The sequence below is a fragment of the Dendrobates tinctorius genome, unplaced genomic scaffold (genome assembly GCF_039654945.1).
Source record: "Dendrobates tinctorius isolate UK_male_01 unplaced genomic scaffold, ASM3965494v1 ptg000157l, whole genome shotgun sequence".
Taxonomy (NCBI): Eukaryota; Metazoa; Chordata; class Amphibia; order Anura; family Dendrobatidae; genus Dendrobates; species Dendrobates tinctorius.
Window position 1 is genome coordinate 4,143,598 of NW_027361824.1, and position 12,780 is coordinate 4,156,377.

Consider the following 12,780-nt stretch of genomic DNA (forward strand, 5'->3'; position numbering starts at 1 on the left):
GCGCTGCATGCGTCCTGCGTCCCCTATCTTTATCACTGGGGACGCAGGCCGTGCAACCGAATTGCAACAGGTTGCGTTTGGCGCTGGTCGGCGCACCGTCAAAAGGAGGCATGTGCCGCCAAACGCATACTGCGCACGGCCTGCGTCCCCAGTGATAAAGATAGGGGACGCATGCAGCGTCATGCGCCGGTAGGCGGGGCTACCGGAGGAGGCGCGGCAGGGGGCAGGGCTTAACGGCGGCCATGCGCATGCCGTCGCTGCGCCCTGACACACAAATGTGAAACCAGCCTTAGAAATGTTTGTAGGTTTTGCTGGAGGGGTCGAGGTTGAGCCCGGCCGGCGGAGTCATCAGAAACAAGCGCCCCTCTCTGCTTGCTGTCAGTGACTGGCCTCTTTTCTTTTTCCGTCCAGGCTCCTACTTCACAGCTGTGGCTTCGTTGCAGTTGTGTCCAGGCTTCTCTGATATATTTTTCCTGTATTATTACATTGTGTCAAATAAGGCAGGAGAAAAACTTGTGCTGCTGCTGTGGTTGTGTCATAGAGGAAGGTACAAATGTAACAGAAGCTCAGCTGTGAGCAGTATCCGTTTTATATGGGGGTTCAGGATGTAAACCATTCAGTGGCAGGAAGCAGAGATGTTAGATGTGGTGAGGATCTGAAGCCAGCGTGTGTCGGTCACAGTCCTCCCTGGGATGATTCTCGCTCCTGGATCTCGCTCTCACTTTCTTTTTCTTTCCTTCGTTTCAGGTCCTCAGATGTCGGAGATAGGAGATCGCGGCTCCGGATGCATCTATGAGCTGAGCCAAGACGTAAGAGCTGTCCGGGATTGCTATAGAGCTCACACAGCGAGGCTCTGAGCCGGGAGGGGCGGTGTATGGTCCGGCACACCGCCTGACATCAAGACGGGGTCTGGAGTTATCAGAAGGGGCTGGTTTTAGTGTTATATTCAGACTGGTGTCAATATAGCGGTTTAATCTGTGGCCTTCAGTTAATTAAGTGTTGTGTCTGGGTGTGATGGTAATATTGGGGACTGGTCTGGGGTCTGACTGTATTTAGGGGGTCTGGTCTGATATTATTTGGTCTGGTTTCTTTGGAAACCTATGTTAATACAGTGATGGCCGAAAGTGTTGGCACTTTTGAAAATGTTTCAGAAAAAAAAAATTATTTCCCCTAGAAAATTATTGCAATTCCACATGTTTTGTTATTTACCTGTTTATTTCCTTTGTGTGTATTGGAACAACACAAAAAAATTCTGAGGGGGAAAAAAAAGGCAAATTGGACATGATTTCACACAAAAACCCACCCCATAAATTGGCCTGAGAAAATTGTTGGCACCTTTCCAAAATTGTAGGTAAACGACTTTTTCAAACATGTGATGCTCGTTCACACTCACCTGTGGCAAGTAACAGGTGTGGGAAATATGAAAATCACACCCGAAACCAGATAAGGCGAGACGTTGTCTCATACTTTCCATTGTGTGTCTGTATGTGCTACATTAAGCATGGAGAACAGAAAGAGGAGAAGAGAATGTCTGAGGACTTGAGAACCAAAATTGTTGCACAATCTCAAGTTTACAAGTCCATCTCCAGAAATCTTGATGTTCCTTTGTCCACGGAGTATGCAGCATAATTAAGTTTAAAACTCATAACACTGTAGCTTATCTCCCTGGATACTGACAGCAGAAAAAAATTGATGAAAGGTTGCAACACTGGATGAATAATCCGGATGGTGGATAAGGACCCCAATGAAGCTCCAAAGAAATTCAAGCTGTCCTGCGGGCTCAGGGTGCATCAATGTCCATGTGGAGTATATGTCCACGTAATGAATAACATGAAACGCTATTGCAAGGAACCCCAGAGGACCCCACTGCTGACACTGAGACAAAAAAATGCTAAGACTGCAGTTTGCCAAAATTTTATTTGAGTAAGACAAAATCCTTCTGGGAAAGCTTCTTGTATACAGATGAGACCAAGGTAGAGCTTTTTGGTAAATCATTCTGCTGTTTATGGAAAACGAATGAGGCCTACAAAGAAAACAACAGAATACCTACAGTCAGATATGGTGGAGGGTCACAGATGTTTTAAGGTTGTTGTGCTGCCTCTGGCACTGGAGGCCCTGACTGTGTGTGTCTAGTGAAGGTCTGATGGTATTATTGGGGTCTTGCGTTTTATTGGTCTGTTCTGGGGTCTGAATAAATTTGGGATGTCTGATATTAAGAGATTAGTTTGGTCTGGGGTCTGATGTTAATGCAGGGTCTGGGTCTGATTTATATTTATAGGTCCTAGGGTTTAAATATACTTAGGGCCTTTAGAGTCTTGAGTTTTGATTTGGGGTCTTAATACTTTATATTAAAAGGGTCCTGTATTAAGGATGATATTACTGTAGGGTTCTAAATATATATGAAGTCACTCCCCTTAATATAAAGCGCTCTCTCGTTTTTGCTGTGGCTGCTGCTCATGTATCTCTCTATGAAGCGCTCCCCCAGATTGACTTCTGAAGAGAAGTTTGATACTCTTAGCTCCCTGACGTTAGTGCAGATTCCCATTGACTTCTATGGGCATGTACATGGTTGTGGATGGTTGTGGTCTTCCTGGCCCTTCACTTTCTAATATTGTTTTCTTATCGTGAAAATAATGATTTGAAGAAAACGATAGAAAGTCCTGGAACATTTTATTGTATTTGGTCAGGATTAATTATTCTCAGATACCGATCTAATCATGGGAGGTCATGTGATCCTTGGGGCAGAGTAACACTTTTAAGGTGAGTGCCCCTTTAACTCACTGATGGCATGACATGTACGAGATGTGACCACGCTCTGAATCTTCTTACAGATTGATGGGATTGTTCTCACCGGCTTCCGGCATCTGAATGTTAACAGTCCAGAGACTGATGAAGACGGCAAAAAGGAGAGCGGCTCAGCCGACTATGACGATGTTCAGTACACGTAAGTCTTTCCTACACCTGCACAACTAGGAGGTCATATAACGCAGATGATCTACAGTGTAGAGATGAGGGTGGCTTTTTTCTAGGGATCCGCAAAGTGCAGTGTCAGAAACCTCACACACATTTTCTGTTTATTCACCACTAAGGGACGCACACTGTTCATAATGCTAACTGTAATTTTTTGTCTGTAGTGAACTCCCCCTAGTGGTGGCTTTATAAATCTGTATGTAGTGAGCTCCCTCTAGTGGTGGCTGTATTAATCTGTATACAGTGAGCTCCCCCTAGTGGTGACTGTATAAATCTGTATGTAGTGAGCTCCCTCTAGTGGTGGCTGTATTAATCTGTATACAGTGAGCTCCCCCTAGTTGTGACTGTATAAATCTGTATGTAGTGAGCTCCCCCTAGTGGTGACTGTATAAATCTGTATGTAGTGAGCTCCCCCTAGTGGTGACTGTATAAATCTGTATGTAGTGAGCTCCCTCTAGTGGTGGCTGTATTAATCTGTATGTATTGAGCTCCCACTAGTAGTGACTGTATAAATCTATGTAGTGAGCTCCCTCTAGTGGTGGCTGTATAAATCTGTATTTAGTGAGCTCCCTCTAGTGGCACCTGTACAAATCTGTATGTAGTGAGCTTCCTCTAGTGGCAGCTGTATAAATGTGTGTAGTGAGCTGCCCCTAGTGGTGGCTTTATAAATCTGTATGTAGTGAACTCTCAATAGTGGTGTCTATATAAATCTTTATGTAGTGAGTAGAGATGAGCGAACCTTTCAAGGTTGGGTTCAGCGATTGTTCAGATGTTCGGCGAAGAGTCCAACTAACATATTGGAACCTCATTGAATTCAATGGGAGGCAAAATCAGATGCATAGACAACCTCTTCAGGGATGGCAAATAGCTACCAAAGAGCTCAAATTAGGGACAGAGACAACATGGTGTCAATTGACCCATCAGTTGCGCTGTAAATAATTTAATTTAAAAAAAAATTTACTTGGTGTTTCCCTGTATATTATTTTTTTTTTTATAACCAGCCTGGCAAAACTACAGCTGCGGGCTGCAACCCTCAGCTGTCAGCTCTAGCAAGGCTGGTTATCAAGAATATATGGTGTCCCCACTCTTGTTTTTTTTTATTTAAATAATTTCAAGAAAAGGCTTGGGGGTCACCCTATTTTTTGACAACCAGCCAAGCTAAAGCTGACAGCTGGGGTGCTGGTATTCTCAGGCTGGTAAGGGGCCATGGATATTGCCCACCCCAGTCTAAAAAATAGCAGCCCGCAGATGCCTGTAAATGGCGCACTATTAGATGCTCCAATTCTGGCGCTTTGCCCGGATCTTCCTACTTGCCCTATGGTGGAGGAAAGTGGGGTTCATATTTGTGGGGTTGATGTCACCTTTGTATTGTCCGGTGACATCAAGCCCACGAGTTAGTAATGGAGAGGCGTCTGTAAGACACATCCATTGCTAATCCTATAGTTATATGGTAAATAAAGACACAACCAGAATAAAGTCATTTATTTGAAAGAATGACACAGACTCCTTTAATGAATCTAAATTTTACCATACTCACATCATCTCCCAGTCCAAAGAAGCCAATGTCTCCTGTTAACAGAATTAAAATAATAAACAACAATATTCTTCAGCTTTCCACTGAGAAGATAATCCATTTGTCCCACGACGGGTCTAGCTCTGCTACATCCAGATGGCAGGCTGCATTGGTGTATGATGTGTTCATTCAGCCTGCCTTTCTGCAGAGACACTGAGCAGTGAGTGCTACCGCTGCTCAGTGTCTTGCGGTGAACTCCTGTGACCTGAGTGACGTCACCACGACCGTGAGAAAGTTCTAACACTCGCGGTGCTGTCAGAAAGGTCCTGGGAGTTCACAGACAATGAACTCCGTTCAACTCACTGACGTCAGTGCGAGCGCCGTGGGAAAAGTTGTAACAGCGCTAATGCTGACGTCAGTGAGTTGATCTGAGTTCATTGGCTGTGAACTTCCAGGACCTTTCTGACGGCACCTGTGTGGTCGCATCATGCAACAATGCAGCCTGCAATCTAGATGTAGCAGAACTAGATGTGGTGCAGAACGAATAGATTATTATCTTCTCTGCGTACAGGTGAGGAATATTGTTTATTATTTTAATTCTGTTACAGGAGACATTGGTTTCTGTGGACTGGGGGCGATGACGTAAGTATGGTTTCATTTAGATTCAATCAATGAGTCTGTTTCATTATTTTAAATAAAGGATTTTATTCTGGATGTGTGTTATTTTTATCCAATATAACTATGGGGTAGTAACGGGGGCGTCTTACAGACACCTCTCCATTACTAACCTCTGGGCTTTGTAACGAGCTAGGTGGTGGAACCACTGTGCCAAAACCCAAGTAAGACCTGGAGGGACGAGTTACTAGGAGCCTCACCCAATCTGACCACGGACATGCAGCAGCTAACAAAACTGCAGTCTGTAGAGAGACAAGGGAGGTGATTCACGTGCTACTCTAGGTCTGACCTTGGGTAGATGGCATCTGACCCCTAGGAGTGGATAGCTGGAATGGCCCGGGGAAATGTCCAACAGAAGCAGACAGGCGGAGAAGATTACAGGAACCGCAGATGCAGACCGGACAGTCTAATGGACAGATGAGCACTGGCGGGTGCAGCAGGCTCAGCTGCCGTTGAGGTGAGCACTGGCGGGTGCCGCTTGCTCTGCTACCGTTGAGGTGAGCACTGGCGGATGCAGCTGGCTCTGCTGCCATTGAGGTGAGCACTGGCGAATGCAACTGGCTCTGCTACCATTGAGGTGAGCACTGGCGGGTGCAGCAGATTCGGATACAGGGACCTGAGAACTGACAAGCGTGTTAAGAACAAACTCACAACATTGCACAGGCACCTCCATGTTGGAGGAGACGGTTTAAATAGAAAGAGACCTCCATCCATTGGCTGGGGACACTTTACAGGAACGCGCGCAGCCCCTTTAAGGAAGGGTGCGAGTGCGTGAACCCGGGGCAATAGCAGACCCGGAAGGGGCAGGACGGGATCCTTGGCGGTGAGTACGCTGTGTCTCTGCAGATAGAGAGGGACTGCAGGCAGAGATGCGGGAGCTACAATATCCCCCCCCCTTATGCCCCCTCTTTTTCAAGCCTGTCAGAAATTTCTCCAGAAGGAAAGGGGCATGGATGTTCTCCCTGGGCTTCTAGGACCTCTCCTCAGGACCAAACCCCTTCCAATCCACAAGAAAGAAGGTTTTCTCCTTTGTGTCATTGGGGGACACAGATACTGTGGGTGTGCTTCTGCCTCTAGGAGGCTGACACTAAGTGGGAAAAAAAGAGGTTAGCTCCTCCTCCGCAGTATACACCCTCGCCCCTATTGCGGGCGGAAATCAGTTTTTTGCTTAGTGTCCTATGGAGGCACACACAGTTTGGATCTCTCCAGACTATTTTTTTCTAGTTTACTATGAAGATAAGACAGGGGCGACGAATCCTATTGAAAGGGTCCGATCTCCCCAAACCATCAACAGGCGAGCACGCGTTGAGTATCGTCTCCGCGTATACTTTCCCGCACCGAGGGACATATCTGGGACTTTTCCCCAGACTTCTATTTTTATTTGTTATTTTATGAAGATAAGACAGGGGCAACGCATCCTATTGAAAGGATCCGATTTCGCCAAACCATCAACGGGCGATCACGTGCGAGTATCCCTCCACGGATCCTTTCCTGCGACGTGGGACATTATGCCAGACTTGGCCCTGTCCTCTCCTAGGTATGAAACCATGGGCTTGCACAGAGGCACAAGACTAGTCTGTGCGGCCCCCACTGCTCCACCAACGCTAGACGGCGGTGCTGCAAGGCGGCGGACGGTCCCTCTCCTCACCCCCTGAAGGGGTTGGATGGAGTTAGGGTGCCTGCACCGTCCTATTTCTTTATCAAAGACCCCCTCGGCGACCACTAGCCCTGAAAGAGAAGGGCTGGATCGTCAGGCAGCAGCCTGGGACTGGAACGCCGCGCTGATCAGTAGCGCCATTTTTTGATACCCCCTCCCGGTCGGGCAGAAGAAAAATTGAGGCCGCGGCTTCGGCCGGAAGTTCCGCCCTCAGGGCCGCGCGTCACTTCCGGCAGCCCGCCCCGCACTGGGCAGCGGTAAAATCGAGGCCCCCCGCTTCGGAGCACGGGCTAGGCCGCAAAGCTCAAGTACCGCCCCTAGAGCGGTTTTTTACAGGCTGGTGCGCGCCACAGATGTCGGCGCGTGATTTAAAGGAAGCATCCAGGTCGGGGGGGGCGCAGGACTGGGGTAAGTGCTGCCCTAGAGGCCAAGGCCCATTGACAAGGACATGTCAATTCTTTCTGCGGATTCCGCTGCGGTTTGCCATCTCCTCCATTGAGGAGATGAAAAACCGCAGGTCTTTTGACCTGCAGATTTACCTGCGGATTTTACAAAATCCACGCTGCCAAATCCGCAGCGTGTGCACGTACCCTTAGAGGGAACCTCCACCTCACAGGAGCCTCCGGCCTGCAGGGGCCGCTCCCACTCCAGGCAGACCCAGGGGAAATGAATCCACACGGTGTCGCCCAGTCCAGCCGGTGCCTTCGGCATCCATAAGTTGTGCTTCTCGCTCCCCGTCACCAGTGGTTGATAGCAAGCAGACCTCAGATTGCGACTCAGACGAGCCCCTTGACCTGGACACTCCAGAGTCACGTGAAACAGTGGACAGCCTCATTGAAGCCGTCAATCAGACCCTGGGGTTTGAGGATGATCCCGCAACGGCTACGGGGTATAAAGTGGCATTTAAACGAGTGAAGCGGCCGCACAGAATTTTTTCCTCTCACCCTGAGTTTGAGGACATAGTGCAGCGGCACAGAGAATGTCCAGACCGGCTTTTTCTCGGGATAAAGGGCACTCGAAACGAGGTATCCATTTGCTCCGGACCTCCGTAAACAGTGGATGGAATCCCCAATAGTGGATCCTCCGGTTTCAAGCCTGGCCACTAAGACCCTGTTATCTGTCCCTAGGGTTTCCTCGATTTAAAGATCCCACGGACTGCCTTATTGAGAGCCTAGCTCGTTCAGTATATGAGGCGTCGGGGTCTGCACTCGCTCCCTCGTTCGCAGCAACTTGGGTAGCCAAGGCTATGATATCATAGCCAGAAACATTTAAACAAGGTCGCGCAGGAGCAGAATCTACCTGCAGAGATCTCGGAGGTCGCAGGTCAGATGGCGATAGCCGGAGACTATGTAATGAATGCGTCTTTGGATGCGGCCAATTGTTCAGCAATTGCTGCCGCTAATGCAATCTCTATCTGAAGAGCCCTATGGTTGAGGACATGGCGGGCCGATTCTACTTCCAAGAAGTCCTTGTCTTCCCTGCCTTATCTGTGCGGCCGCCTATTTGGAGAAAAGTTGGATCAACTTATCTCCGACTCCACAGGAGAAAAGAGCGGGTTTCTCCCTCAACAGAAGGTTAAACCGCTTTTCGTCACCCGGTTCAGGCACGTTTTCGGGCCTTTCACAGTGCCACCGGCCATTCTAGGCCGAGCGTGACTGCATTCGTCAGGGGGCGGCCGCTAAGCAGCCTGAGCCTGGTCCGGGACCCGAATAGGAGACCGGTCCGGAGTCATGCGTTAAAAGACTCCGGGTGGACTACGGGGCCCAATTCCGTCACCTCAGGCCACCCCAACCAGGATAGGGAGCGTCAGGTCTCATATAGAGCCAACCTACTGGGGAGAATGCGTGCACAACAGGCCAGATCAAGGGACCCAGATCCTAAAGATCATCGGCCAAATGACTCGAGGTCTTTACCAGAAGACGACACCAGCAAGGTGGGAGGCCGCCTACTCTGTTTTCACCACGTCTGGGCCAACATCGCTCACGACGTATGGGTAAAAGAATTGGTGTCCTCAGGTTACAAAATAGAATGTCAGATAACCTCCAAGATGGTTTTTTTTCTTTCCCGACTTCCCATGGTGGATACCCAGGTCAGGATTCTATTGGGAGCCATCAAGTCGCTCCTGCAGAACGGAGTCATTGTTCCAGTTCCGGAACACGGAAGAGCTCAGGGGTTCTACTCTAACCGTTTTGCGGTTCCCAAAAAGGATGGGTCTGTCAGGCCGGTTTAGGACCTGAAGCTTCTGAACAAATTCATCAGGATCAGACATTTCTAGATGGAGTCTCTCCATTCAATCATATCGGCCATGGAGCAGTGAGAATACTTGGCCTCAATAGACAACCAGGACGCATTCCTGCATATTCCCATTTTTTCCTCCTCATCAGAGGTTTCTACGCTTCGCCATCAGCGTTCAACATTTTCAGTTCGTAGCGCTACCCTTCGTGCTAGCCACAGCTCCCAGAGTGTTCACAAAGGTTATGGCAATTGTCATGGCCACACTGCATTCTCTGGGCATAGTCGTCTTGCCTTATCTGGACGACCTCTTGGTCAAGGGCCCGTCAATACGGGCATGTGAGGAAGGTGGCAACATCACGCTAGATACTCTTGCCGCTTAGATGGTTGGTCAATACAAAGCTCAGAAGATCTCCTTCCTAGGAATGATCTTCGACACTTGCCGATGGTTGGTAATTCTTCCTCAGGAAAAGGCGCTAGTCTCCGGGAGGGAGTCCGGACACTACGCCAACCAGTCTCTCATACCATCCGATCCGGGATGAACAACCTAGGGAAAATGGTGGCAGCAATGGGAGCGATACCTTTCGTCCAGTTTTATCTTCACCCCCTGCAGCACGCCTCGTGTCAGCGTGGGACAAGAATCCTTTCACACTCGATCGGCGGTGCCAACTGTCCTCAGGTCCGGCAGTCGCTCAGATGGTGGATAACCAGTTCCCTCTCTGGCCTAGGGGAAACCTTTCCCTCCAGGTCTTGGGCTGATAATGACAATCGACGCCAGTCTCCTCGTTTGGGGAGCGGTGTTTCGCCACCACACAACCCAGGAGCGGTGGTCGCCACAGGAGGCACGCCTCCCGATCAACTTATTGGAGATACGAGCAATTCGGCTGGCTCTGCAGAAGTTTCCTCACTTTGTAGCAGGCCGCCCCGTCCGGATTCCATCGGACAACGCCACGGCGGTGGTTTACATAATTCGTCAGGGGGGCACCCGCAGCAGAACAGCCATGCGCGATGTCGGGCACGTTCTTCAGTGGGCCGAAGCAAACCACTCGGTGATTTCGGCTGTCCACATCCCTGACGTGGAAAATTGGGCGGCAGACTTCCTCAGCCGGCAGGGTCTTGCATCCGGAGAGTGGTCTCTACATGCCGAAGTTCTTCAGCAGATTTGTCAACTGTGGGGAGCTCCGGATGTGGACCTGATGGCTTCCAGAGTGAATGCCAAGGTGCCCACATATGTCGCTCGGGCCAGGGACCCGCAGGCATTCGCGATGGACGCGCTGGTTCTGCCATGGAACCAGTTTCGCCTCCCATATCGATTTCCCCCACTGCCACTACTCCCGAGAGTCAGCAAAGGGATCAAGACGGAAGGGGGGCTGGCGATTTTGCTGGCCCCAGACTGTCCCCGTCGAGCGTGGTACGCAGATCTAATGCAGCTGCTCGTGGACGTTCCTGGGCACCTGCTAGAGCGCCCAGATCTACCGTCTCGAGGGCCGATGTGTCACCCGAGCTCAGGGACCCTGTGTTTGACGGCAGGGCCGTTGAATCTTGGATTCTAACCCAGGCAGGGTTCGGGAGCAAGGTAGTCGCTACAATGATTAGCGCCCGGAGACCTGCTTCAGCATGAATTTACCACCACACCTGTAAGGTGTTCTTTGCTTGATGTCGAGGCGCGGTGTTTCTCCGCTGAGATTCTCGATCCCCGACATTTTGTCTCTTCTCTAGTCGGGCTTAGAGAGCCGGATAGCTCAGTCGGTAGAGCATTAGACTCGGGCATTGCCCCAGGTTCCCTCCGGAGACAAATATCGGCCTTATCCGTCCTGTTCCAGCGCAGAATTGCTACCAATTTGCAGGTGAAGACTTTTCATTCAGGGAATCTCCCACTTGGTACCTCCCTATAGGGCGCCTATGGACGCCTGGGATCTTAACATGGTCCTAAGTGTTCTGCAGGAAGCTCCATTTGAACCGCTTCAGAATATCTCTTTGAGGTACCTTACCTGGAAAATGAAGTAAAAGAACAGAATAATCCAGCTCACCGCACTGCCTTGCTGGTAGGATCCAAATCCTGCGCACGGATTTGACTAGGCAGTCAATCAATAGTAGAAAAAAGGGAAGAAAGTTCCAGCGCCAGGAATGGAAAATTAAAAATCCATTTTATTGTGCCAATGCATATTAAAATTCCAGCAAGTACAGCATATCAGTCGGATGACTGCAGAACAACGCGTTTCGACGCCTCAGGTCTTAATCATGTTCTGACATTAAATGCAACCAACTTCCTTATGTTGGATTCTCCCACCTCCAATAATCAGAAACAGATGTATGGACTGCTCCAAGGGAGCTCCTGATATGGTAGTGGTACAGAAAGCTGTAATGGATCTTAGGCTTCTTTCTGCCAATTGTGATACTGCCTTGGTTAAATCCACCATGCTTGCTCAACCTGTACTGTTCTTTTACTTCATTTACCTTGGCTTTGAATCTCGTGCTCCCGACTGAGGATTTTGTCATATTGGAATTGCATACTTTTACCATCTAAATGTCGGATCCTGGTGTAGATCCTCCTATGGATCAAGATGAATATACTACTAGACTTTCCAAATTGGCATCAATTTTTAATGCAACGGAAAACGCATTACCATCATCTGAACAGGATTCATTCCCAGAACACATGCTGGATCTTGAACGGAACATGGTCAAAGAACTCAAGATTTGGTGGGATTCTACCTCTTTAAAGACGTACATCGATAAAGGTATGATACCTAGAGGTTTACGTTTAAGAAAATTTCCCACTACTAAATACAACACCGAGTTCATTACAATCTGGAATAATATACTAAGTGACTGTTCCATGAAATTGATGCATTTAATTGTTAAACAGGAGGAACTGGAATTGGTGCAGACAAAATCCAATATACTTAATATAAAGGATTCTCTCAAGAAATTTAATAACTTGGACTCATATAAAATCTCCTATGACAAAATACAAACAAAAATGTCAAAATTGGAGAGTAATATTATGGAGATTAAAAAGAAGAAGTTTATGAGAGACTCCACAGATTATGCCAAAAATGAGATTTACACCTGGAACTATAAACCAAGATCGATTATTAGAAGGAGACGTCACTCCAGTTTTAATCGAGTCAATTTTGACAACTCTGACTCTACAGGTGATACATCTCTACCCTCCACCTCAGATGGAGTAACTGATTTTTCCAATTCCTCATTGGACATATCTGGCATCACTACTAGATCTAAACAATATATTAGAGGAAATCGGAAAACCAGGGGAAGAGTCTTGAGGAGATCATTTGCATATTCCCAGTGCCTTCTGGGATAAGTGAAGAGTCTCCGCGAGCTCAACGATCACTGGGTTTTGGCCGTTGCAGCTGAAAAGAGGAAATCGGAAAAACCGCGCGCCGATAGGCTCGTCTTTCATCGTTTTTAAGAAATCGCAAGATGGAAGAGGCCAGGAGCCATTTGGTGAAGATCATTAAGGAAGGTGAAGAGTTCTTGGACAGAGCAGAATTATCTCTTCATGTTGCAGAAAGAGAAGAAATTCGAAGTGCACCTGAAGAAACAGAGGAATGGAGATATGTGACCCAGAGAAGCAGAAGGATCAGGAGGCAGTCAGCACCCATACTGCTCAGAAACCAGTACCAGGCTCTCACGCAGGAAAACAATGAAGAAATACATCAGGATAAGACTTTGCCAACAAGCAGCAACCTTGTACGCCTTCAGAGTC

At 48.5% G+C, this 12,780-nt stretch overlaps 1 protein-coding gene across 5 annotated transcripts in view; it reads left to right on the forward strand.

The window, feature by feature from the left end:
- Positions 1-12,780, forward strand: part of ARAP1 (ArfGAP with RhoGAP domain, ankyrin repeat and PH domain 1) — a 252,136-nt gene that overhangs the window by 73,232 nt on the left and 166,124 nt on the right. For all 5 annotated transcript variants that reach the window (XM_073548485.1, XM_073548484.1, XM_073548488.1 and 2 more), the window contains exons 4-5: positions 748-809; positions 2,832-2,944. In XM_073548485.1, the coding sequence (XP_073404586.1) occupies positions 748-809; positions 2,832-2,944 (175 nt within the window). The remainder of the gene's footprint in view (positions 1-747; positions 810-2,831; positions 2,945-12,780) is intronic.